General features: G+C 38.7%; 1 protein-coding gene across 1 annotated transcript in view; it reads left to right on the forward strand.

Annotated features, from left to right (window-relative positions):
- The first annotated feature begins 17518 nt into the window (after positions 1-17518).
- LOC140238245 (kinesin-like protein KIF23) overlaps positions 17519-26429 on the forward strand; it is a 57300-nt gene continuing 48389 nt past the window's right edge. Inside the window, exons 1-8 of the mRNA XM_072318181.1 lie at positions 17519-17556; positions 18281-18502; positions 19093-19156; positions 20328-20417; positions 21297-21332; positions 22258-22363; positions 23375-23511; positions 24504-24643. Coding sequence (XP_072174282.1) covers positions 17519-17556; positions 18281-18502; positions 19093-19156; positions 20328-20417; positions 21297-21332; positions 22258-22363; positions 23375-23511; positions 24504-24643 — 833 coding nt within the window. The remainder of the gene's footprint in view (positions 17557-18280; positions 18503-19092; positions 19157-20327; positions 20418-21296; positions 21333-22257; positions 22364-23374; positions 23512-24503; positions 24644-26429) is intronic.

A 26429-nucleotide genomic window follows, 5' to 3' on the forward strand; every position in this document is an offset into this window, starting at 1 on the left:
TTTTTGTGGCCCCAGGCTTAGGGTACAGGATGTGACTTGCCAGCAATTCATTTTATTGACCCATGGCCACATCCTAATATGATGAGACCATCAAAAAGTGTGACCCTTTTCAGCTGAATAAATCTTCTGGGCCCCCGGTCTAATTATATCACATGCCAGACCAAGGAGGCACATTAATCACAGGCGAGCATATACTCTATAGACGAAGTGGAAAGGATGCAGACTTAAAAAATCAAACAGCGTGAATTTTAGACAATCAACTGAAGAATAGCATCCGTTTATAGACTACAGCATGCGGATTAACCATGGATTAAAAAACAACAACAACTAAACTATACTGAACGGTTTCAATGTAAAGTCAACCAGGAGGAAATTACGTCGATAATAGCCTCATCCGCCTTTGCACGCAGCGATGTTCTCTCCCCGATTTCAATTATACTAAGTGCAATTCCGCACCATGCTAAAGATAACTTTAACGAGTGTTGATGAATAAAATGTTAGAAATTTAAGTGCATGTGATCATATCAATTTCAATTTCAATTTCAATTTTATTTCGGTATTCCTCGATGGAAAATACTTTTTAAAAAATGATAATAATTGTCACCTTGAATATATACAAGAAAATACAAACAATTATTATTACATAGCGGTCAGTGTGTCAGTTTTAATAAAAGTAAAAGAATGCAATAGAGAAATACGATGGAACCTACTAAAAAGCAAAGCTTGTTGAGTGTAGGTCCCAACAAAAGCCTGGGTGTGAACAACAGGAAGAGGAGCACGGATACAGCTAAAGATCAAACTAAAAAAAAATAAATAAAATAAAAAAGTCTATTAATATGCTCGGGGGTACAGAAGATTCTTCTCAAATACAATAAGATGAGTAGGGCCTTCAAGTAACCACACGCTACACAATGTATAATAGTAATAATGATAATAATAATAATAATGATAATAATAATATTTCTCTCTCTCTTGGTATATATTATATATGATATATATATGTTATATATGCTATATATGTAATATATATATATATATCATATTATTATATACAATATATATATTCAAATTCATGAAATTCTTCCGTCGAGATGTTTTCATTGCAACTGATTGACAAATTGCCCTACATCGACGTAAATAAGCACTGAATTGATCAGTGTTTTAGTAGTAGCCATGATAAAAAATCATGGGCGTACATACTCGAGCAGGATTCGAACCTACAACCTCCTGATCACCGCGGACAGGCGTCATCTCCACTAGACCACCGAGCTTTCGCCCGACAGCAAGTGTTGGTTCTAATCCTTATAGCATGCAGCGGGTACTGCTTTGTTATTCAAATTCATGAAATTCTTCCGTCTCGACGGAAGAATTTCCGGTGATCAGGAGGTCGTAGGTTCGAATCCTGCTCGAGTATGTACGCCCATGATTTTTTATCATGGCTACTACTAAAACACTGATCAATTCAGTGCTTATTTACGTCGATGTAGGGCAATTTGTCAATCAGTTGCAATGAAAACATCTCGACGGAAGAATTTCATGAATTTGAATAACAAAGCAGTACCCACTGCATGCTATAAGGATTAGAACCAACACTTGCTGTCGGGCGAAAGCTCGGTGGTCTAGTGGAGATGACGCCTGTCCGGTGATCAGGAGGTCGTAGGTTCGAATCCTGCTCGAGTATGTACGCCCATGATTTTTTATCATGGCTACTACTAAAACACTGATCAATTCAGTGCTTATTTACGTCGATGTAGGGCAATTTGTCAATCAGTTGCAATGAAAACATCTCGACGGAAGAATTTCATGAATTTGAATAACAAAGCAGTACCCGCTGCATGCTATAAGGATTAGAACCAACACTTGCTGTCGGGCGAAAGCTCGGTGGTCTAGTGGAGATGACGCCTGTCCGGTGATCAGGAGGTCGTAGGTTCGAATCCTGCTCGAGTATGTACGCCCATGATTTTTATCATGGCTACTACTAAAACACTGATCAATTCAGTGCTTATTTACGTCGATGTAGGGCAATTTGTCAATCAGTTGCAATGAAAACATCTCGACGGAAGAATTTCATGAATTTGAATAACAAAGCAGTACCCGCTGCATGCTATAAGGATTAGAACTAACACTTGCTGTCGGGCGAAAGCTCGGTGGTCTAGTGGAGATGACGCCTGTCCGGTGATCAGGAGGTCGTAGGTTCGAATCCTGCTCGAGTATGTACGCCCATGATTTTTTATCATGGCTACTACTAAAACACTGATCAATTCAGTGCTTATTTACGTCGATGTAGGGCAATTTGTCAATCAGTTGCAATGAAAACATCTCGACGGAAGAATTTCATGAATTTGAATAACAAAGCAGTACCCGCTGCATGCTATAAGGATTAGAACCAACACTTGCTGTCGGGCGAAAGCTCGGTGGTCTAGTGGAGATGACGCCTGTCCGGTGATCAGGAGGTCGTAGGTTCGAATCCTGCTCGAGTATGTACGCCCATGATTTTTTATCATGGCTACTACTAAAACACTGATCAATTCAGTGCTTATTTACGTCGATGTAGGGCAATTTGTCAATCAGTTGCAAATATATATATTGTATATATAACATATATGTATATATATATATATACTATATATATATATATATATATATATATATATATATATATATATATATATAATATCTTATATTGTATGATAGTGTGTGTGTGTGTGTGTATCAATACACTCCTTCCTGCACAACACAAACAAATCAGAATTCACCTTTGTAAATTATGGTCTCCAGTGATAGCAATATACCATTAAATGGGAAATTTAGCCGAAACGGTCAGATTTATTACTGACAAGTGATATTATTTCAAAAGCAAAGTAAAATCTTCCTACTATATACGTTGATTCTGAAGGGGATGTTATATAAGTCAATAGTAATAGTGCTCTTTCACTGTGCTGATGGAGAGTGGAAAATTTAATGTGTCTTGAAAAAAAAAAAGGGGGGGCTTGAATGTTAATATTACCTTATAAAAGGTGCCTGCTCATCAAATTTGGTATGATTATCATTAGCTCTACATAGAAGCTAAATTAAGACTTCGAGTTTAACAGCGGAATAACAATTAAAGCATTGCGATTAGGGTAACTCTAATACCCATCACCAATGTATGTGTCTGTCACGTTTTTGTGATTATAGTTTCTGGTGAAAAAGAAGAAGTTTTACATTCATTTGATAATCCCTCAGTGCTTGCCTTGACTAGCTTCACATATTTTTTCCTTCTTTCTTTCTCTGTCACATACATGACTTTTGCCTATATTGTGCCATTCCAATGGAATATCAAGTGCTTTTGAAACTTTGCAATTTCAAAAATTCCGTGCACCTCTCACAGGCCTTATATTATTATGTCACTTCAGCGAGCAGTCTTTATCTTTTACAATGAAATTGTATAAGCCTATAATATCAGATTTCGATTTCGATGAACCATGTGGTCCTATCATGTGTTTTGTAAAATACATAGGCTTCATTTCACGTAATATATCCAAAGTGCATTAGTGATGCGTGTGGTTTAGAGCAGAATAACGACATGTTATGGTATATGCTTGTACGATTGTTTCTATGTTACCATGCCCCTGGTCATTTGAGGAGTTCATTTTATCGGCTAGGGAATGAGAACTGCGTGTGTTGAGAAGAAAATTATTTGAGATCGCACAAAAGAAAAGAGGATTGTGAGAGTAATATGTATTGCAACCCACGATGAAATCAATGATTGCCATAAAACACAGCAAGTCGCGAAATTAGTGTATTAGTATCTTCATACATTAAAGAGAGAAAAGAGACAGATGCAGAGAAACACGTTCTTCTATTGTAGTCAAAGAGACAGGAGGGGAATTATATAAGCGATAGGCTTTCTCTGGAGTTACGATAATTATACGCACTGTCAAATAGATACGAGTAGTGCTGTGCAGTGAATGCTATCCCAGCCATACAAGAGAAATCCGCTAGTAGCCCCTTCCATCACAGAGCTTTTTACTCAAAGGAAGTGTTTCTGTACAGGGCACCCACTCACGACTTCAATGTACTGAAGCCCAGTGAATCCGACTCGTGTTGGTCGAATAGCAGGTCACTGGGCGTACCTGTACTCCAATGTAGTCTGGTTTGCAGACCCATTGTCAACTGGGGTCCCTTCAACTATTCATACGCCCTCCCCAACGACGAAATGGCCACCCTTGCTTAAGAGCATGGTCAGAGGCATCTGACACATACAGGACCAGCCAGCAGCTGCTAAACGTCCTAATTCTCTTTAAACATATAGAGGGTTTATGAATATGGAAAGGCAGGCAGATGGTCTGGAAGCCAGACTAAGTCCAATAAGGCGAGTGCGTCCGATGAAGGAACACAAGCTCAGTTTGCCATTGGACGCCATTTTCGGTCGGAAGTCGAGTCAGTCAGCGTTGGATAAGTATCGAGTCAGTCTGATGTGTGTCAGCTTCGTGTTGTGCTGCTATCGGGTATGTACAATGCCAGTGCATGCAGTCTGTTGGATATCTGGTGATTAACAGTCATCGGACGCCCATGTGATTGTGATTATAATCTGAGGTCTACCCAACATGTTCGATAGCCGCCCAGCACAAGTTCAACACTCATCGGAGAGCTAATGATTCTTCTAAACCGTCTGATATATCCGTTGTGAAATTCAACTGCAACTCGACGCTTATCGCATAACACGTGGTGACAACACCTGAATGCGAAAGGTGTGTAATAGAAGGATGCATTAGCTGTTCTCAGCTGGGTCATTAGCCACGTTTCTGGACAACCGCGCAATACTAAAATTTAAAAGCATTTCACGAAGATACTGATTGTGAAGATGAATCAAAGGAAGAACAAGACTAGTCGAGGACTTAAGATAGAGAGCCCCTTGAGGAGTCAGTGTTCAAATCCCCTCCCAGCATCGCACAAGCCAGCAGACTCTCCCGTGCCTCTACCTCATGTACCAGCGGCCAAAGCTCCCAAGGATTTAGAAACGGAGGATGATCATGCCCCCTTCTGCACCCCTATCAGTACTGTTGCTGAACCCCAGGGGACCCTCGGAGTTAATGGTAAGTGTTTAATTTAGAAAATCACAATGAAAAGTTAGAAAAAGAAATCTGCTTATTATGATAGAAATACTGTTGTTTGGACTTTTTTTTTTAAGATACATGTACAACTTTCTTAAATCAAAACTTCAAAGATCATGGTTTTGGCTTTTCATAAGTTGATTAAAACGACCACCTAACTTTGGCTAGTCATTATCTCTTTAATAAAAAATAAAAATGACTCTTGAGAAAAAGAAAAACTATAAAGCGAATTATGGTGCAATATGGTGCATAAAACAGACCCATGCGGGTCAGGTGTATGGGCAAAACGGACCACAGAATATTTTCCATTGATTCTGATGTGATTAACTGATTTGCCTGATTGCAATAATTTCTACTCAAGGCCCAAAGTATATTATTTTGTAATGGATCGACATGGACCTACATTGTACAATGTATATGCTTGGATGATTAGAAGAGAATTCGGTAATACAGGTTTCATTCTTGTTCTTGCGCAGTGGATACTCGAACCTCGATTAAAAAAAAAATGCATAATACATACGACTTTATAGGGGCAATCGGTTTATACCATTAAAAAGTGGATGCTCAAATGCCGATATGCATGATAATATACATAACATACCAAGTATAATAATGTATATTATACAATCACATTTGTATAGGCAATCGGTGTATATCGTATATACCATTAAATCAAAAAAGAATGGAGACATATAGTCCTACACTATAAAATACGTCAATGTGACTTGGTATGACCATGTCAACAACGTCTCCAGCTCAATTATACAAATTAAAGGAAACCCAAACCCAAAGAGAAACGTGGATTGAGTGAAAGCAGCAACATTAGTATAACACATCAGTGAAAGTTTGAGGAAAATCAGACAATCAATGCAAAAGTTATGAATTTTTAAAGTTTTGATGTTGGAACAGCTGGGTGAGGAGACTACTAGAGATTATGACGTACGATGTATGTGTGGACAACACTATAAAGAAAATATAAAGAGAATTCCACAAAAATTCATTTTTCATAAAAATTACACAATCCATCAACTTGATACTGACATACGTACATTGTATGTTAAGGGTAGCAAATTATTCCCCCTGCTTTCTGAAAGCGGTAAGTCAAGTGCTCTTTCAATATGCTAGAAAGTGAATTCTTGCGGAATTTTCTTTATATTTTCTTTATATTGTTGTCCACACATACGTCATAATCTCTAATAGTCTCCTCATCCAGCGGTTCCAACGCCAAAACTTTAAAAATTCATAACTTTTGCATCGATCGTCCGATTTTCCTCAAACTTTCACTGATGAGTTCTCCTAATGTTCCTGCTTTCACTCAATCCACATTGCTCCTTGGGTTTGGGATCGTATGGTTTTGGTTGAGACCTATTTTCAGGTTTCTAACATTTTTGGTGAGATAATGAGAAACCTCTTATGAAACATGAAAGAGCATGTAATTCTGTGAGCAACTCAACGTTTATTTGATGAAAATTGGTTTTGAAATGGCTGAGATATCCAAAAAAGCGCAATTCTAATCAAAGTGTAAATATGGGGCCCATTGCACACTTTAATACGATCGCTTTGTTTTACTTTGTTTTTGGTTGTTTCAGTCATTCCAACCTGATATTCATCAAATAAACTTTTAATTCCTCTTAAAATGGTATGCTCTGTACTATATCATAAGTGTTTTCTGGTATCTCGCAAAAGTTAAAAGCCCAATTCTCATCTCTACCAATACTGAACCATCCCTTTATGATTTGATATCCGTAAAGTTGTTTTTTTTTTTTAATGTCCTATGCAATGCCTTTATTACATTTTCCGCATCTGAATTATTGCAACACTGTTTTGGGGAACTGCTACAAAACCATCAGATCGAAACGTGATCTCATTATTACAAAAGAAGGCGATTAAGAATATGCCCACAGTCCAATTATTTTGATCATAATTATCACTCCCATTTTCAAAGACAGGAAGACACTCAAAGTTGAAGATATCCACATATTCCAAACGGCCTTTTTGATGTCTAGATATGTCACACATTAATTCACTGGAAATAATTTTCGCTCACAATGCAAGTACATTTAACATTTCTACCAGGGATTCCTACCCTGCGCGACGATCATCCAACTTTCATCTTAATATACCCTTGATCTTTGTTAGCACACAAATCAATGAGACATCAGGGTCCTACATTTGTACATGTAAGTACCTTTTTTGTGTGTGTTTGCCATTGTAGGGACATAATATTTTCTCACCTCACATGGATATGATTTTACTTACGTTTTGCTCACTCCTCTCCCTTCAAAAATAAATTGGGCAATGGCACGTTTAGGCCTATACAGCGCCGCCGATTCACGGAGACTATATTATATATGGGATGGGTCCATCCGTCTTACACAAAGAGACTTGACAGGCAGATCTCTTTGGTCTTGCCACAAGGGTCCGTTTTACCCCTCATTTCCCTCGGCCATGTTGGCCCCAAGACTCGTACAGTATTTCTTTATCTCTCACTGTATGTTTTCAGGCACCGTAAGGCTAGGCAGATTTCACAGGACTGTTGCTACCACCATCACGACTACCACCAACTCTGCTGCCGTTTCCACCTCGGGAATCACCACCATAACTGCTGCTTCTGCTACTGCAGCAGACGAAGACGATGGAGATGAGCTGGATCAAGGAAAAGACATCACTGATGACGAATTTGAAAGCACCCAGCCCCCAGCAAAGAGAAGACGCAGAGCCCCGAGGCCTCCCGTCCTCTTATCCGAAGAAGAAATGGCGGAGATGGCCGAATTCCTCAAAGAGAATGATAGCTTGTACAACAAATCAAGAGACCTTTGGAAAGACACCCAGGCAAGAACACGTCTGTGGGATCAGCAAGGTCAGGTCATGAACAGGACTGGGGCGGATTTGCAGCAGTGGTACGAGAGCCTGAGAACAAAGCTTGGTCGGTTAAAAAAGAAAGCGCAGAAGAGTGGGTTTGGAGCTGAGGTCCTTACTGATGCCAACAGGCGCCTGCTGCAGCTCTTTGACTTCCTGACCCCCCACATGTATGCGGTTCAAAGGAGGAACATGGTTAGTGTATACTAAAAGTACTGAAAGAGAATGTATGAATTAAATTAAATTGTATATGATATTAAGTACTTGCTAAAAAGAGTATACATGTTTTATTTTTCATTAAACATTTTTAATGATCTTACTATCTTTGATTCTTATGTTCGCAAGTCCTCATTCTTTGCATGTTCTATTTTCAGCTATTGGAAGGTGAGGCCAGAGGACAGACACTTCAGGAGGAGGTGGAAGAGGATTACCAGGAAGGAGGAGCTGAACGAGAGATCCAGGCAGAGGATCGAGAAGTGGCTGCCATGAGTGAACAGTCTTTTGATGGAGCTAGCAGTGATTGTACTCCAGTCCCCTGGGGTGGAGGTAGCAGGGGTAGGACAGCACAGAGGTCCTTGATACAGCAGGAGACAGATGTGCTAAACCAGCTTCTGAAGAACCAGCAAAACAGCGAGCAGCTGATGGCCCTTTCTGCCCAGGTGTTGCGTACGCTCGACAGACCTCAGCCACAGCACCCTGATCGCGAGCATTTTACTAACTATGTGGGGTCGGTGCTGCAGCAACTCCCTGATGACTTGTATAGGAAGGCGAACAGGCTTCTTAGTAACGTGCTTCTGGACATACAAGATGAGGCCAGCACCAGACGTCAAAACTCTCAGTCCGTGAGACACCGACCCACAGCACTGTGACCTCCCATAAATCCTCTACTACATCATAGTACATCCTGCAGTGGTGGATCGGGGGGGGGGGGGGTGCACCCCCTCTTCATCTCTTCTGAAAACAAAATAGTAAAGAGAAAACAAAATAGTAAAGAGAAAAAAAAATGAGATGAAGCCGGAAGTAGCACCAAAAATATTCTTTGCGCCCCCCTTTACGAAATTCCTGGATCCGCCCTTGTCTAGGTACCAGTTCGGTTTTAGTCAAGTCACCTGTCGAGATGGATGGTAGCCATTCCTCCACCTCTGGCCTACCAACCTGGTCTCAACCAGCGTCTGACACTCCATGAATTAAGTAATTCCACTTGGCAGAAGGGCTGCCTGGGATGAATGACCGACTGGCACCCTCCTATACACCTCCCTGCAGCCAGATTGCAACATTGGCTCTCCCCTTCCTCTCAGCAGGCTGAGCTACCAGGGATTCAAGACAATAGTGACTGGAGGATGACAAGCTTAATTGTTCTTTACGCATCTTATACAAGACATCTGAGATGTCCCAGCAGCTACAGCATAACCCAAGTCTTCACAGTGCCAGGATGATTAGAATACCAAATGTCGAGCCAGGGTCCTAGAACCCTATATTCATCATAGTAATGAGGAGTAATTTAGGATAGCCATTTGTAGATTTTGTAGTTTAGGCCTTAACATGATACCCATGAGCACATGATTGAAAAGGACACGAATATAACTTTTTATCATTATCATTGTTCATTTTCAGGTGCAGGAATTTAATATTTATCAGATTTATCAGAGCCATGATATGACATGTGGGGGCCTACATAGTAATCTTTGCCATGTTTTAGATCTTGTAGGATGTGGGACTTGATAACAGTACATGACTGAATAGAAAACGAAATACAAACTTCTTCTTTTTTTTTTTTTTTTTGGTATTATGGGTCGGAATTTCATTTTTTTATCAGACCTATCGATGTCATGATAAAATCAATTTTATTTACATGTTCTTTGCCATGTTTATAAAAAAGATATGATTTTTGTTGAATAAAGTATGTGCATGTTGCAGCCATGTGGACTTCAGTATATGACTTGATAATTATGATAAGGACATGAGTGAAAAGGAGACGAGTAGAGTTTTCTTTTTCGGAGGGTGGGGAAGATTTAAGAGTTTTAAGCGTTTGAAATTTATTATTCATCAAACTTATCATTGTCATGATACAAAATGTACATGATTCATTTCCATGTCTATAAAGGCTGGTTTTCGTTGAATAAAAGACATGTTGCACATTATTTCATAAACCTATATTGCGTTTATGAATTTTCCTTCTTTGCTTTGAAAAGAGCTCCTTCCATATTAATGTCATTCATGGTTTGGTCATAAAATGAATGAACTACAGGTTTTCTTTCCCATTTAGGAATTTGAATTGTATTTTTTTAATGTAAATAAGTCTTTCCAGATTTAATTATCATTTTGTGTGCCTATTTCTGGATATGAGACAGCATTACTTTTGGCAATATACTTCTTTGGCAAGTCTGAAAATCATACCCAATTACAATAACCTTGATAGTTTCAATACAAATACTTTTGCAATCTGAAACGTTCAAAATTTAGATTTATACATTTTCTTACATTTCAAACATATAGTTTACACGAGCTATAAACGTGATCATTACTAAAGCTAAGGATGAAACATGTCAGGGTCAATATATTATATTTGAATAATATCGATAACCATAAACAATGATATCCGTCGTCATCTCTAAGTCTAAGTACATGTATATAGAATTTAAGTTTGTTGATGACACTAATATTAGGATATATTGCGTGACAAACAGTATACGGTGTCGGTGGCTTTAATTCAAGGGAGTATTTTTCTCAATTGCTCAACCTTAAAAAAGAACTCCGTTGATGCTACTTCGTCGGTATAGGTGTGTCAATTAGAACACTGCATCATTTCAGAGGCTCTTCCTATGAAGCCCAAGCTATTTTGACCCCTTCCAGGCGCAAGGGGGCACATTGTGCCCCCCCCCCCCCATATAACTTTTTTTTTAAATTATATAATGTATCACCGTCATATTTGGCACATGGGTAGAGCAACTCGTAGTCTACAATGACCCAACATTTGAAATTTCTCAAGGTCACCCAAGTATATATGCTTCTATTTTATATCAATCATTTTCATATTTGTCACAAAGGATTAAGCAAGTCAACCTTCACTATATGGTTGAAATTTCTCAAGGCCAACATGTAGGGGCGCTATTCATTACAATATAAAGAAATATATGAGACCTATGATGAATTGCTTGGGATTGGTATATATTTCGGTATCGCACTTCATATTTCCATAATATTGAAATTTTGAGTTTGCAGATTGATAATGTGATAAACAAATAATATTGCAGGCAAAGCTTGTGTGAAAATGATACAAAATAGAAAGGTAGTCTTGGGAAAATGCTGTATTTTCGATTATTTCTGTTATATCTATTGTTTGATATCTATATGTCATAAAAAAAGAAAGTAAATAATAAGAAGACCACTTCGAGGTAATTCACAACCATAATTACTTCACATTTTGGTCTTTCAGCAAATTACAGCCAAGAAAAGCCCCATTTCATCCATTATCATAATTATTGTGAACTGAAATTGGAACAGAAAAACATGCAAAATCTGACGAACATGGTTGTCAGTTCATGGTTACCTGGCAACCAGCAATATCGGACATAGCTAAATTATATATTAATATGTTTGCAATAAGATTTTATGAAAAGTCACCGAATTTGGTTGAAATCGGGTAAAGGGTGTAGGAGTGGCAAACAAAAACGTGGTAGGGGGGCACAATGTGCCCCCCTTGGGCTTTATATAAGGGTTAAGGAAGTAAATTAGAGCCTACTTATAGTAAAAACATTGTTTGGTTTTGAGGAGGTTTAAAAGCAATTTGTTTCACCATGTCCTTTTGAACGTGTTTCGAAGTTTGGAATTTAAGGAATCCACCAAAGTGAGGGTCTGCCCATGGATGCGACAGAAATACCTTTAAGTTTCCCTGCATATCCTGCATTGGAGAAAATTATAATATATAGATAATACAGCTGAATTAATAAAATCTTACGATTCTCAAACTCAGAAAAAGAAATGCTGGATTGAGATATAATAATTATGTTCTTTTGAATTATGTTAGCAATTTAATAATCATCTATAGAGGCCTTTTTCACAATCAAAAGAGAGTTTTGACAACTCTTCAACGGGAAAATGAAAACAAAGGGCCATGGAATTAAAGTTGTTATCTTTTTTAATCTCCAGTAATGATAATGAGGAAGAGTACAGCACCAGACTCGCGAAATAATTCATTCTATAGGACTTACGGGGTTAATTAGTAACGGCAAAAAGTATTTCGGATTTAATTGAGAGGTCATGACAGCTGTTTATGCCACCCACATTTCCGGTATCGAATCAGATTCCTATCCAGCGAGATAAATCGGTTTCTGTGAGGTCTATATGTATAGGCCTATATATTAAGTGCTAAAATCATACATATCCCATCTTTGCATACATGGACACAGCCTTGAATCCAGCGTTGCAGTCGAGTTTGACTTACTGTAGCTCCATTTCAGCTCGGTAATTTAGAATCTAAGCAATATGATTTGAAAGAAAAAATAAATATAGGTCCTATATTTTCCAAAGCACGAATAATAGCCAAATAATGATACAGTGTATTATACACTGAAATCGAGTTCAAACTTTGTGTGGTCTACATAAACTTTTATTTGACTTTGGTGTGTTTATATGCACTACGGTTCTATCAATGATTATACAGTATAAGGACTATATACTCGTATATATATATATATATATATATATATATATATGGCGAATACTTTGAGCAAAGAAAATGGGTTTTCATCGGGATCCGAGACCTCCGGATTACTAGACCGGTGCTCTACCGACTGAGCTATTGAAAGCCCTAGATCGGTGTTCGTCCCAAACCCTTAACTCTCTTTGCTCGTGTGGTCAGAAGCTATAGTGTGTGTATGTGTGCCACACACACACACACATTAACCTGACATAAACCCAAATGATGTAAATCAACTTTGGAATAAATGTGAGGGATCGCCGAAGCGATGCAGCTTTTTGTAATATATTTTGAAACAAGGAAGGAAAAACTGACCAGAAACAATTGTAATAATAAATGGCGAAAACGGGATCCCGATGAAAACCCATTTTCTTTGCTCAAAGTTTTCGCCATTTATTATTACAATTGTTTCTGGTCAGTTTTTCCTTCCTTGTTTCAATATATATATATATCCTATATATGTTAGATTTTTCATACTCACAACTTCGACAAACACAGTCCAGCCCACCAGCTTGAAGAACTTTTAATAGATTTCAGGAACAAGCTGTGATTCTAGCAGGATCGGTGCATATACATACCAGAATAAAAGATAAAGACGGGTGATTTTGCTATACTCGCGTGAGACTTAGGAGAGAAAAAGAAAATATGATCTAAACATACAGTCAAACTTGTCTTAGTGGCCACCTGCTTATAGCTGCCACTGAAAAATCCCCTGCATGAAATTGTTGTATGATAGACTCTTTACATAGCGACCACCTGCCTAACGCGGCCAGCTGCCACTCATTTTGTATCCCGTGGTGAATATCTGCCTGCGCATAATTAACTAGCGGCCACAAAAATTTAGCTGAACCGCTAAATCAGCCATGAATACATTGGCTTTTTAACGTTCATTGCGTGAATTCTACGGATTCCTAGCTCTGTCACAATAACGCAGACATGACTGACAAATTAATTTACATGCAGCTCTTCGCTGTGAAAAGCCGTCTTACCTCTAACTTGACTAGATCTATAGGCTTCAGTAATGCCGCCCTGAATAGACGCTTATACAAAGGGCAGGCAAAGACAGCTCCTAAAATCATCATAGAATTTTACCAAAACATCGACTAACAGTGATTAAAATCCCCTTCACTAAGGACAATAGGGTACTTGTCTGGGTATAGTTTGTTGCTTCGCTCTTTAACAATCCCCTCAAACCCACTCGTGAACACTCGATACAAACCAGTTTAGTTCCTCCTGCCCGAAACGTTATTTTAAAAATCAAAAGAACAGAATATTTATGTATATTACAATGATATATATATATATATATATATATATATATATATATATATATATATATATTTATATATATATTTATATATATATCTCTATCTATCTATCTATCTATATATATATATATATATATATATATATATATATAGTGTGTGTGTGTGTGTGTGTGTCTGTGTGTGTGTGTGTGAGTGTGTGTGTTTGTGTGTGAGTGTATGTGTGTGTGTGTGTTTTATACAATGCAAGTGTTAAAATTCAAAATGGCCACTAACCTGTCTACAGCGGCCACCTGTCTATAGCGACCACTTGTTTCCCCTGGGTGGCCGCTGTAGACAGGTTTGACTGTATTTTTCACAGGCATGTGACCATGGAACATATTTTGTATGTCAGTTCTCATTTTGAAAGAAGATTATGGTAATAGGCCTACGTGTAGCTTCAAAATTCAAAGTCAATCTGACCATGGAGGTTGATCTGACGGAATGTCTTCTTTTTTTTTTTCAAGAAAAGGCACAAGACTCCAGAATCCTCTGAGACGTGTACTGCTATCCTCTTTGTGTATAACACATCACCAACGAAGGATAAAAAAAAAACAACAACAACTCCTGAGCAACCACTACAAGCTACCGTTTATCAGGACATGATTATCGAGAACAGTACTCATGATTATTATCAAAGTATCAAGGTTTTCGACTGCCAACCTTCTCCTGCAGTTTTTACGAAGCTTGGGAAATGGAAAAAGAACGCGACAACACTATTAAAGGGATCGTATAAGTATTGGTTGAGACCTAATCTCAAGTTTCTAACATTTTTTTTTTGTGTGTGTGTGAGATAATGAGAAATCTCTTGTGAAATATGAAAGAGCATATAATTCTATGAGGAATTCAATGTTTATTTGATGAAAATTGGTTGTGAAATGGCTGAGATATCCACAAAAAAAGAGCAATTCTGATAAAGAGTGTGGGACCCACACTTTATTACGATTGCTTTGTTTCACTTTGTTTTTGGATGTTTCAGTCACTCCAAACCCGATTTTCATAAAATAAACTTTGAATTCCTCTTAAAATGGTACGCTCTGTACTATATCATAAGTGTTTTCTTGGTATCTCGCAAAAAGTTAAAAGCCCAATTCTCATCTCCACCAATACTGTACCATCCCTTTAATATGTCAGACAGACGAAACACAGGAATACTTTCCACTTGATTTTATGCTTTTAAACTTCATCCCCATCCGGAAATGCACCCACATACCTTGTCATCTTCAGCGAGATTGAGAACTGATAAGTAGTAACCTAACGCCAGGTGGCGCTTTTCCACACTGAGAGCTGGGTGCGTGCGTGCAGGCTTCTCTTCGCGATGCGATTGTGATTGGCCCATTCATTTTCTCCGCGCGCAGCGCATGCTTTTGAACGGTAAAATAGCTACATCACACATACACACTACATACACAGCTAGCTGGCTGCGATCTGTACGTGCATGCATGATATCACCAGATAGACCATCAAAACATACGGTAGATTTGCTTTCCAAAAGCAAAACTTAAAGGTTCTGGATCAGGAAGGAGTGTGAGCACAATGAAGCCGTCGTGAGTATTATTGGTTCATGTTAAGTTTAAACCTTAATGCAGTAATTAAGTACAGCTGTACAATATATTGAGTGCTGTGCGTGTGTGTGCTCAGCTTTTGCCACCGGCCTCTGCTCTTGTCGTATTGACGAATGTGTGTAAATTAATTCACGTAGGGAATCTACGCGGACATGACCTTATCGTCCTGCACAAACAGTTCATGAAATGAAGTTTGGGCGATTTGAAACTTGGTGCTGGGCGGGTGGTCGTTGAATCACACGAGATGACTAACGACCATACACGTGGAACGCTATTTAGACAAGAGCCCCTACAGTAAATAAACCCTCCTTGGAGTCTTTGGACTGACTGACGTGACGTTTATTATGCTCCGATGTACGATGCTGTGGCAGTGCAGTGTAGCCTCCAGTGAAACTGGTAGTAAAGACTAAGTGTTGCGCGCCCGCCCTTACCCGTTCTGGATGCCTCCTCCTGCGATCTCGAAGATACTTGCCTCCCATTGGAACACTAACTTGTTAATTAGAAGGTATACCCAGTCATTGGGTGTCCGGACAGGTTGTGGGACCGGACGCGTACTGTAAAGTGCGTCTGGTTTGACAATGACGCGCCTACATAAACAGTTGTTTGTCAGTGAGGAGCTGCGCGTAAATGCGTATTCAAAGTAGAATAAGCAAGTCAGTACGCGAGAGTCTTAAGTGTCCGGACACCCAACCCCTCATCCTAGTCGGGATTCCTACTCAAAAGATATTGAATATCTGGTCTTTACGGACAGAAGGCAGATTCATACTCCATATCATAGTTGTTTACAGATCAACAGATTTGAAGGGGTTTTGTAGTAGGATGTTAATGAATCGTAAATAATTTATCCTAGATCCTACTCACCATTTGTTGTTTCTATGGGTGAACACACAATAAGATATCCCGCGCCTCGGATCTGCACCTGGAGTCGATGATGTACAGGAAATGGTCCTCCAATTGGAAGTTCATGCAGTTTAATATTGCACTTCTCCCATTTAGTAAATAGATCTACACAAGAACACAACACGACACAAAATATGATTCCGCTAAATAAATAAGGTCAAGTACAGCATGCTCCGGTGAATGCTCCGCAAGACCACTAAATTTAAAGGGAAGGTAAACCCAAAGAGCAATGTGGATTGAGTGAAAGCAGCAACATTAGTAGAACACATCAGTGAAAGTTTGAGAAAAATCGGACAATCGATGCAAAAGTTATGAATTTTTAAAGTTTTGGTGTTGGAACCGCTGGATGAGGAGACTACTAGAGGATATGACGTATGAGTGGACAACAATACAAAGAAAATATAAAGGATATTCAACAAAAATTCACTTTTTTAGAATTATGAAAGAGCAGTGGACCAACCGCTTTCAGAAAGCAGGGGGAATAATTGCTACCCTTAACATATGTCAATATCAAGTTGATGGAATTTGTAATTTTCATGAAAAATGGATTTTTGTAGTATTTTCTTTATATTTTCTTGATATTGTAGTCCACTCATACGTCATAACCTCTAGTAGTCTCCTCATCCAGCGGTTCCAACACCAAAACTTTAAAAATTCATAACTTTTGCATCGATTGTCCGATTTTCTTCAAACTTTCACTGATGTGTTCTACAAATGTTGCTGCTTTCACTCAATCCACATTGTTCTTGGGTTTATCTTCCCTTTAATGATAGTCTATCTAGTATCAGAGATAGAAACAGAGAGGGAGAAATTCGCGAGTCCGATGTTTGATGATGAAGTTGGGCAAATTTACAACTTGACGTTTCCGTGCTTTCACATTGAAAGCTAGTCAAGAAGTGTAGGGAATGTGTGAAAAGTTGAATTTTGTGAATGAAGAGTTGTAACAGGCATACGAAGCTTGTACGAGGCGTGGAGCAAAAAAAAAAAAAAAAGGAGATTGGTTTGAAAGGATGTCCATCTCACGTTGCCATAGTGACTGGAGGAGTGACCAGAGTTGAAGTTACGTTGTTCACAAGGAATTTCGGATAGATCATCATGAATGCTTGCGACGTGACCATGAGCGGATATGGTCAGTGAGTAGACAAAAACAATTCTTAGTAAAGAGAGAAAATGAAAGCATGACTCATTGTGCTGCTACAGATTCTTTGAAAGGGAAGAGAGTGACTGGTAATTATGAAAATAATGTAGATTGCGAACAAGGTTGGTAATGACTACACTACACTTTATGGAGCGATCATCATTGCTTGTGGAGTCTTCACACATTGAGGTGATACGAAAAAGGGCAAATAAACACAAACACCAATGAGGCAGGTAATAGACATCAGGGGTGAAAAAAACAAAATAAAGAAAAAGAAAAAATGGTGCATGAGCCCCCTTTAATTTTGCAAAGGCACCTCCCCTTCACAGAATTTCTGGATCCATCCCTGGCTGTGAGTCAATTGCATGTATGCTGCTGCTCTGTTGTTTCATACAGATCAGTCTTCGCGCATGAGGTGCAGGAAAAACTGGTATGATGTGAAAACAGATCATCGTGGTCGCGTATTCATGTAGGTAGGAGTAATAGAGCGTGATGCGAAATGCATTTGCTTATTTAAAGCATGTATGTTTTATAGGGTGAATACATCACAAAAGAAACACAGCGCAAGGTACTATACACACATACTGTATTAAAGCTTGAGACCACACGGTACGTCTAAACACTGTGCGCGAGGCGAGCAGTAAAGATTATCACTAAATTTTGGTAAACATAGATGGAGGACATCGGCTGAGCGACCACTGCTCTCATCTTAAATATAGATCGCGCTTCACATTTTGCGGGGAGGCGCTCAGCACGAAAGGAGGCACTCATTCCTGGCTGACCCAGTCTGAGGGGAGGCGGCCACTCCAAAGAAATAACACTGGGGCTCGTGGCCTTGCACAAAATGAAGAGTCCACAGCAGAGTCCAAGGGCCAGGCCTGGGTAACTACTTTGTATGTCTATATACACAGCCCAGTCTCTGTAAAAATGCACAGCGTCTGGTAAGGCTATGACCAATGCAATCCTGGTGACCTCTGGTTGGGCTAGTAAACGGTTGGTTGGTCATAGTAGGTCTATTAGAGTCCTTATAAAGTTCCAAGTTTGATCATGTTTTTGATAGTAGGAAGTCTACAAAACAATGCCTTTCATCGCATCAGGGGGGTGTTTTACAAAGAATTGAAGTCAAACTCAAAAGTTAAGATCGACCAAAAATTATGGTATACCGCTGGTTTCTCTATTCAGTTTTATAATGTTTTCATAATCCATTTCAAATTGCTGTCAAACTTGACAGAAAAACCCTTTGTCCTTACTTTATTTTGTTAATGCCTGTATGAAAAGGTTTCCTAAATTTTCATTCCTTTATAAAAGTTCAAAATATTTTGAAGTCACACACAGCATACCATAATTTTAAGTTGGATTTTAAAAAGATTTAAGTTCGACTTAAATTCTTCATGAAACATCCCCCAGGATGCAAGTTTTGCAAGTCACCTTGCTCTGTACAAACCCCCAAATTGGTATGAATTCCACTCAGTTGTGCCTGAATAGCATGAATTTTTCTTTTTTTTTTTTCATTTTGTTCTACATATTCTAGGAGAGGCAAAACACCAAAGAAGACACCAAGAAAGCCTGTCAGCAGTGTCAAGGACCCTGTGGAGGTATTACCATTTGATTCATTGCTTTGCATTTTGTATTGTCTGTATAAACTGGCTGATACTGTCCTATCTTGATAGCAGAATAAAGCAAGTCAAACAGTAAAATGAGCTCTTTCCTGTATTTAAGAGAGCAAACTGTACCTGTTTAGTTACAAATCAACACAATACCATGACACTTCATCCAGACTTGATATCTTTCAACAGGGTCAGTACTTAACTAGTATAATTTAAACACCTTTGAGGTGGTCATGGTGAGTGCAGTTTGAAGATGTGAACAACACATTTGCAGGTTTGGATGATTTGTATGCATCTTCTTTGTACATTCTGTAATTATGTAGGTTGTACATGTATTCAACATATACTTGTGCATATAAATCCATTTCTAATCAATGTATGTTGCATATGTACACTGGCATGTCCCTAGGTAGTTGGAATTGGTTACTTTGGTTGTCCACTGTACCATCATGTACCTAGGGACAGAGGGAAAGGGAGAGAGCTAAAGAATCATACAGGCAAAAAGAAATTAAGACCATGGCAGAGTTATACGCATCTGTGACAACTACATATTTCATTCTTGTTTGATAAGTGTATTATAATTTTTGCTTAGAGAACATCTAAGGGTGCGTTCGAGCGCTCTAAAGCGAACCAAAGCGAACTGAACTAAAGCGTACCGTACCGTACCATGCCAATTTTAGAGCGTTCAAGCGCTCTGTGGAGAAAGCGTACTCACGAGTTATTTTTAGAAAGGTCGCGCTTGTTTGTAGCAAGAATGTCATTCACCCCTGGCGCTTGAACTACTTACAGCTGTCCAGAACAAAGAGAATGATGTTTTTGCATTGTGACGTATGCGCATGATACGCGCATGCTTTACAACGAACTTTTGGTACGCTTTTGTACGCTTTTGGAGCACATCGGGAAGTGGCCCACTTTTGGCTCGGTACAGTACGGTACGGTACACTTTAGGAGCGTTCGAATGCTCCTCTGGCGTGGGTACGGTACTGTACAGTTCGCTTTAGGAGAGCGCTCGAACGCACCCTTAGTGAGCAGTGTCAAAGAGAACACATAGCCACAATAAAAACAAACAAACCAATGTGTTCCCAGAATATTGGCAGTACTGATAAATTTCAATTTGACTCCATTTTTGTTTTATCGTAATTTGCCTGTTTCAAAACAGGTCTACTGCAGACTGAAGCCCATTGGGGACGGACAAGATACGTGCTTGGATGTTATCAACAGCAACACAATACAGCTCAGGCCACCAGAGGTAAGCAAACCCTGTAATTGCTGAATTAAGTGCATTGTACTATTGCAATGCTGTTTGCAAAGGAGTAATCCCTGTGACATGTACATTTGTATATATGCGGAATAAATGAATTAGACTCCATTTTGCATGCATGTTTACATATCTACATGTGTGAATTTTTATATTTTGGCTGTCCATAATGAATACCTTCAGGCAATGTTGAGTCAAATAGATTGCATGTTATTGGATGGATGAGCATATGAATACACAACAAGCTTGAATGTACATTGTAACCAGCTTTCACCCTCAATGTTAGATAGGACCCAATATAATGATGCAATTATGGATGTCTATTTGTGCATAGGAAATGGATGAATTTTCTAAGAAAGTGAGAAATTTATTGCATGTATTATGCCATCAACACAAAGTCTTGCTGTATGTAGACACCTGATATTAGAATCAAATGCTGCAGGAGATGCATAATGTACAAGAGACTACAAACTCACTTCTTGACATTTCTTCAGCTTCAGAGTTCTTGAAGGAAAGGTTGTTATACAGTACGTGTGCAGTCTAAAATGTTATGATAAACAATAGCTTTGCTAGGAGTATTATGTGATTGAAATGGTTTCTTCCAACTGCAGTATTTAATTTGTTCCAGACTTGTGTGAAAATCTCATGAAGCATTAATAAACACCTTTTTGCATAAAATGTCAATATCTTATTTGATGACATGTAAAGTAATATGTGTGAAGTCAACAATTTCTTCAAACAGAAAAAAGGCACTTCATAAATAATACTAAATTAGATTTTGAAAGATGTGCTGAAGCTTTCCTCCCTTGAACATATCATGTCTGCTTTGTCATTGCTCCTACGATGTACCTGTTTTCTTCCTTTTTGTAGGGGTCACATGCTTACAGAAATGGCAATTACAAGGAGGTATGTATTCATGTGTGTCAGGGACTTCAACAACATTCTTTTTTTTCACATCAGGGTCCTGCTATATCATATCAAAACACCTCCCTGCTAGTATCTGTGCTGCTCTTGATTTATTTGTATATATGCATTATTCACTAATTTACATACATGTGCGTTGTTCTTGATGGAAATGTCTGTCAGAAATGACACAGAAAAAAAAAGATGTGAATGCACTGTCACAAAAATGCAACAAAAAAAATCACAAAATGTGAATGCACAAGTCTTACAAAATAACCGGGTAATTGTAAATCCACATGATTATGACTGATGTCTAATATGTGAAGCCACTATAAATATATACAATGCTTGCCAAAGTAGTTTATACAGTACATGAGCAGATGAGAATACAAATGAGAGAAAATGCAGTGATTAAAGAGCTTCCCAGTAGCTACTGTACAAAATGTATTTCATGATGTGGTAGACTTTACTGTTGCTTGGGTATAATTCGACCTATTCACCTCATTCAACTCCTTTGAAACTGAACAGAAAATGAATTCACACATTTTTATTATGACATTGCCATCTTTGTCAATCTATATCGTGATGATGAGGAGATTATTAGTGGAAGTGTTTATTTTCATTCACCCTCTGCTGACAAAATAACTTTAGTGGTTAGTCTGACACTCAAGGAGAAATCAGTTTTACTCGTGAGGCAGTTGCCCATTGTGTTTTATTTTTGGTGGCTTTTTTGTTTTACACCTTATTTCACGCGCCATGACATGTTCATAGTATATAGCATCAGGGTGTAAGCATTCTTGTTGCTGAAAAAGCTTGTCCATGTTTGGTCCAACACAATCTTTGATGTACTATAATGATGCATGTTGCACTGTACAGCAGCCTTATTTTCACATGCCGAATTTTCCTGTTGCTTTTTTTTTTTCAAAAGACTCAGCACATGTTCAAGTTTGTCTTCGCTGAAGATTGCTCGCAGAAGGCCCTGTTTGACCACATAGCCCTACCACTCTTGGAAGACCTCATTCATGGCAAGAATGGTGAGTATGACTCTTCCCTTCTCTCTCTCTCTCTCTCTCTCTCTCTCTCTCGCTCTATCCTGTCTGTACACATAATGTACTTCTTCTGATTGAGTGGGCCAGGAAAGGGAATGCTCGTTTTCAGAATCCTCCCAAAACTCGTTCTTCCCAGTTGCACACATGTACAGAGTTTCGACTGGAGGATCAAATTGAGTCACCCGCTGTGATCCACAAAATATTGCATTTTTTTCCCTGAAGAAAATATGTCAAACATGGTCTCCAGTTGAGTGGATCTCATACTGATACATCTAGAGCTGATATCATATCATTTACAATAGATCAGAGTTGCTTACTGTAAAAGTGGAAATTTTTGTAGTGTTGAAATTTTCGTTCGTTTCGAGCAACCAGAAACTAGCGCAAAAATAAAAGCACACAAATATTTTTGCTTGCCATATGTTTCAGTAGTAAATGTCTTGATTCCATGGAATTAAAAACATGCGAAACTCTTCTTACGTGGCGGAGCGTGAAAATTAGTGCGCAAAAATATCCACTGTTACAGTAGTCTATATCAGCTTCTGAATCATGTTGCAAAATAGTGATGATAATGTTCTCACTGCTATGTTCTTGATCTATTTGGAACTTGACACATGTTAGTTCACTCCAATTTACTCACCTCTCATGTGTAAAGATACTGTGATACTGCATACTAAGGAGCTAAATGTACATAATCTATGTACATTATTGTCATGGTTTTCCAAGTTCTAATGCTGCCGGCTGACAATAGATAGCTCATGTTCACATAGGGCAGTGAAGAAATTCTCCGACCTTCTGCTATCTTAACTACACAATGCATTCAAAGTGGTTTTCTTTTTTTGTTGCTCGAAATTGTCATGTGGGATGTCCATAGTCCAAATGTAGCAGCCTGAATACCAGTGCATACTAGTGCATAATTGTCTATTACCACAGCAAATTAGTGAGTTTATATGAATCCCCTAAATGTTGGCCCTTGCTTTCTTACCCCACATGCTGCAGCACTACTCTTCATGTATGGCGTCACTGGGTCGGGCAAGACACACACCATGCAAGGGAGCCCTCAGGACGGTGGCGTGCTGCCTCGGAGTTTGGATGTGCTCTTCAATACTCTTGGAGATCTCCAGGCCAGGAAATATGTAAGACAACCAACAACTGTGTATTGGCCTCTGTGGACAGGAAATGGTGAAGTGGTAGAATACTGTATATGCTATGTATTTAGCAAGTCTAAATTTTTGCGAATCAGGACTTCCCAACGATTTCGCGAGTGGATCAATGCGTGATCATGGCGTACCGTACTGAACAGAGAAATGTGTATGTGTGCATCACATTCATATCGAGATCAGAGTCATTATTTTCATGTGTCTTTACTTTCGCGAATGGTGCCTGACTCACAAAATTCACGAAAATAAAAACCTTGCGATACTTGGCGTACACAGTAACTGATTTTGGTTCTAATGCTTGAGTCCTGTAATACTTTGAGCAAAGTTTAACCGAAGAGCCATTTGATATCCAATTTGACTAAAAATGAACAAGGCAACATCAAACAGTGCAGAGACTATTTAATTAAAATTTCAAGGAATGGTATAGTATTGGCTGAGGGGAGAATTCATCTTTTTGTGAGATACTTAGAAACCACTGTATGAAATGTTAAAAAAACATTCAATTTTAAGAGGAATTCAAAGTTAATTTGATGAAAATCTGTTTTGAGATGGCTGAGATATCCTAAAACAAAGTAAAACAAAGCAATCCTAATAAAAGGTGGGTCCCCTTGACAAAGTCATAATTTGCAAATTGCTATGAATCTAGAGTATGTTAGTGAAGATTAGTGTTAATTGTTGAACTCATGTCCAAGGAGATAATTTATGTGCAAGTAAATGAATACTTGTAGACACGTTTATATTATTCTTCTGCTTATTCATTAATTTATTCATGCATTTGTTTTACTCTGTTCTATTCATTAATTCATCGATCTATTTACCTATGAATGAATTATATGCTGCTTATTCCGTTATCATTTTTCGCTTTAGAGAGATAATGAAGACTGTACCAACCTCTTTTCAGGAGAATCGTGGCACATTGTTCCTTGTGCAGAAAACTCTTATCAACAGTTTGCCCTCCACTCTCCCAGGTCTTCAAGCCAGACAGAGTGAACGGCATGGACGTTCAGACAGAAGCAGACGCCATGCTGGAGAGACAGAAGAGGGAGCTGATCCCCCCACCCGTTGCACCCCGCACCCCTCGCACGCCTGGCACACCCAAGAGAACCAGGTACAGCGCCATGCCCTTCTGTCATACTGTGTTTGAATGCTGCCAAGCAGAAGGGAACTGATTTTCATTTTCTTCTAAACCGCCCTGCCTTTTGTATAATTATGTAGACTGGTTGGACCTGGCGGCAAATCCGTCATTACTGCAGTATTGTATGTGCACACGTGTATGGTGACTACATAATAAATATTGCGATAGGCTCGCGCCCACTGCAGTACCATATTCGTCGGCGATAAGGCCGCAACACCGGATGAGCCGCATCCCAACTTTGGTAATGGAAAACAAAACAAAAAAATTAGAGGGAATTTGTTTTAATCAAATCTTCATTACTTTTGTACGTTATTTTTTTTTTTTTTTTTTACTATAAACTTTATTTCTATGTGTTTCCACATGTTTCCTAACAATAACACTCGGCGCATTGGGTAGGTGATTCTCTGAGTTGGAAAGACAATACAGAAATTTTGTTGTGCCTGGGTGTAGGCTTCGGCCTGACTTTATTGCTTTATTTTTGTTTAAAATAGTGCAGCCTTATTGCCGGCGAATATGGTATATGCGTTCACATAGCATGTTAGTGCATGGGACACTGTGGTAATGACAAATCTGCTGCCAGGTCCAATTGGGTCTATATCATGCTACACTGATAGCCAGGTGTTTTAGCTAGCTGCTCACATTGATCAACATCTTATGTAGAAAAAGTTTTTCTTATTTCTGTTGCTGTGCATTGAGGGGAAGTTAAGAGGCAATTGGTTGAAATCTAGGGTGACACTGTTTTTGAGATGGTGAGAAATTGGTGTGGAGCAAATCAGGGCACACCACATTTAACCTTCAAGTTCATCCATACTCTTTTCTGGTAGGTACAGTGTTTTCAAAGTTTCATACAGGCTATGATTTGGTTTTCCCTTTAGAGTATGACTGATCGAATTGCTGTGATGCCCCAAAGAACCATGTTCCTCCATCTATGGTGACTTTATGCGTGTTGTAGCAAAATCAGTCCGTCCTCAACGGGTTAAATACGACTGCAAAATCTCTTTGAGTATGGGCATTCAGTTTTGGTATAGAACTGTTGAATCAAATGGTTTTTAAAGTTTCCATTAACTCCTGGATGAATATGGAGTGGCAGGAATACGACAAACATTGAAAACTTAACCCTAACTAGGCCGGGCTATTCAGGTAGATGATAGAGCCGGGGGGGGGGGGGCCTCCCAGGCCCCCCCTCCGGATCTCGGCCGTCGACCGCGCGATCGCGACGAAAATTGGCACACGCATTGCCTATGATGTAATCTAAAGTACCATGAAGTTAATTTTGTCAAAAATTATCATTTACACTAAATTATGCTAATTTATGCATAATGATGCATGAAATCAGACAATTTGGTATAAATCACTAATTAAAGCTCAAAACAGGCACATTTTTTGTGTAAATATTCTTTTTAGTGTCCTTAGCAAATGTAAGAGAAAAAAATTGCGCAATCAGAAAAAATTTCCTAAGTATTTTATTGTTTTTTTAATTTCTTATGTATTTCTTTGTTTTTTCGACTTTATGTTTTTCATTGTTTTTTCGATGAAATTTGTCCGTGACATCGTTCTGAACAAGAAAATGCGTTATTAATTGATTTTAATCAATAAAACCCCAAAATAATCATGCTTTTATGAAATTTGCCTGGAAACACAGTTTGCATTGATATTGTACACAAATTCACGTTTTTGAGCAATTTTTGGTCTGACATGCACGTGCATATTTATGCGCAACTTCGGAACCGCACGCCCGGGCATCGCAAATTTGGTGTCA

The sequence above is a fragment of the Diadema setosum genome, chromosome 14, assembly GCF_964275005.1.
Source record: "Diadema setosum chromosome 14, eeDiaSeto1, whole genome shotgun sequence".
Classification (NCBI taxonomy): Eukaryota; Metazoa; Echinodermata; class Echinoidea; order Diadematoida; family Diadematidae; genus Diadema; species Diadema setosum.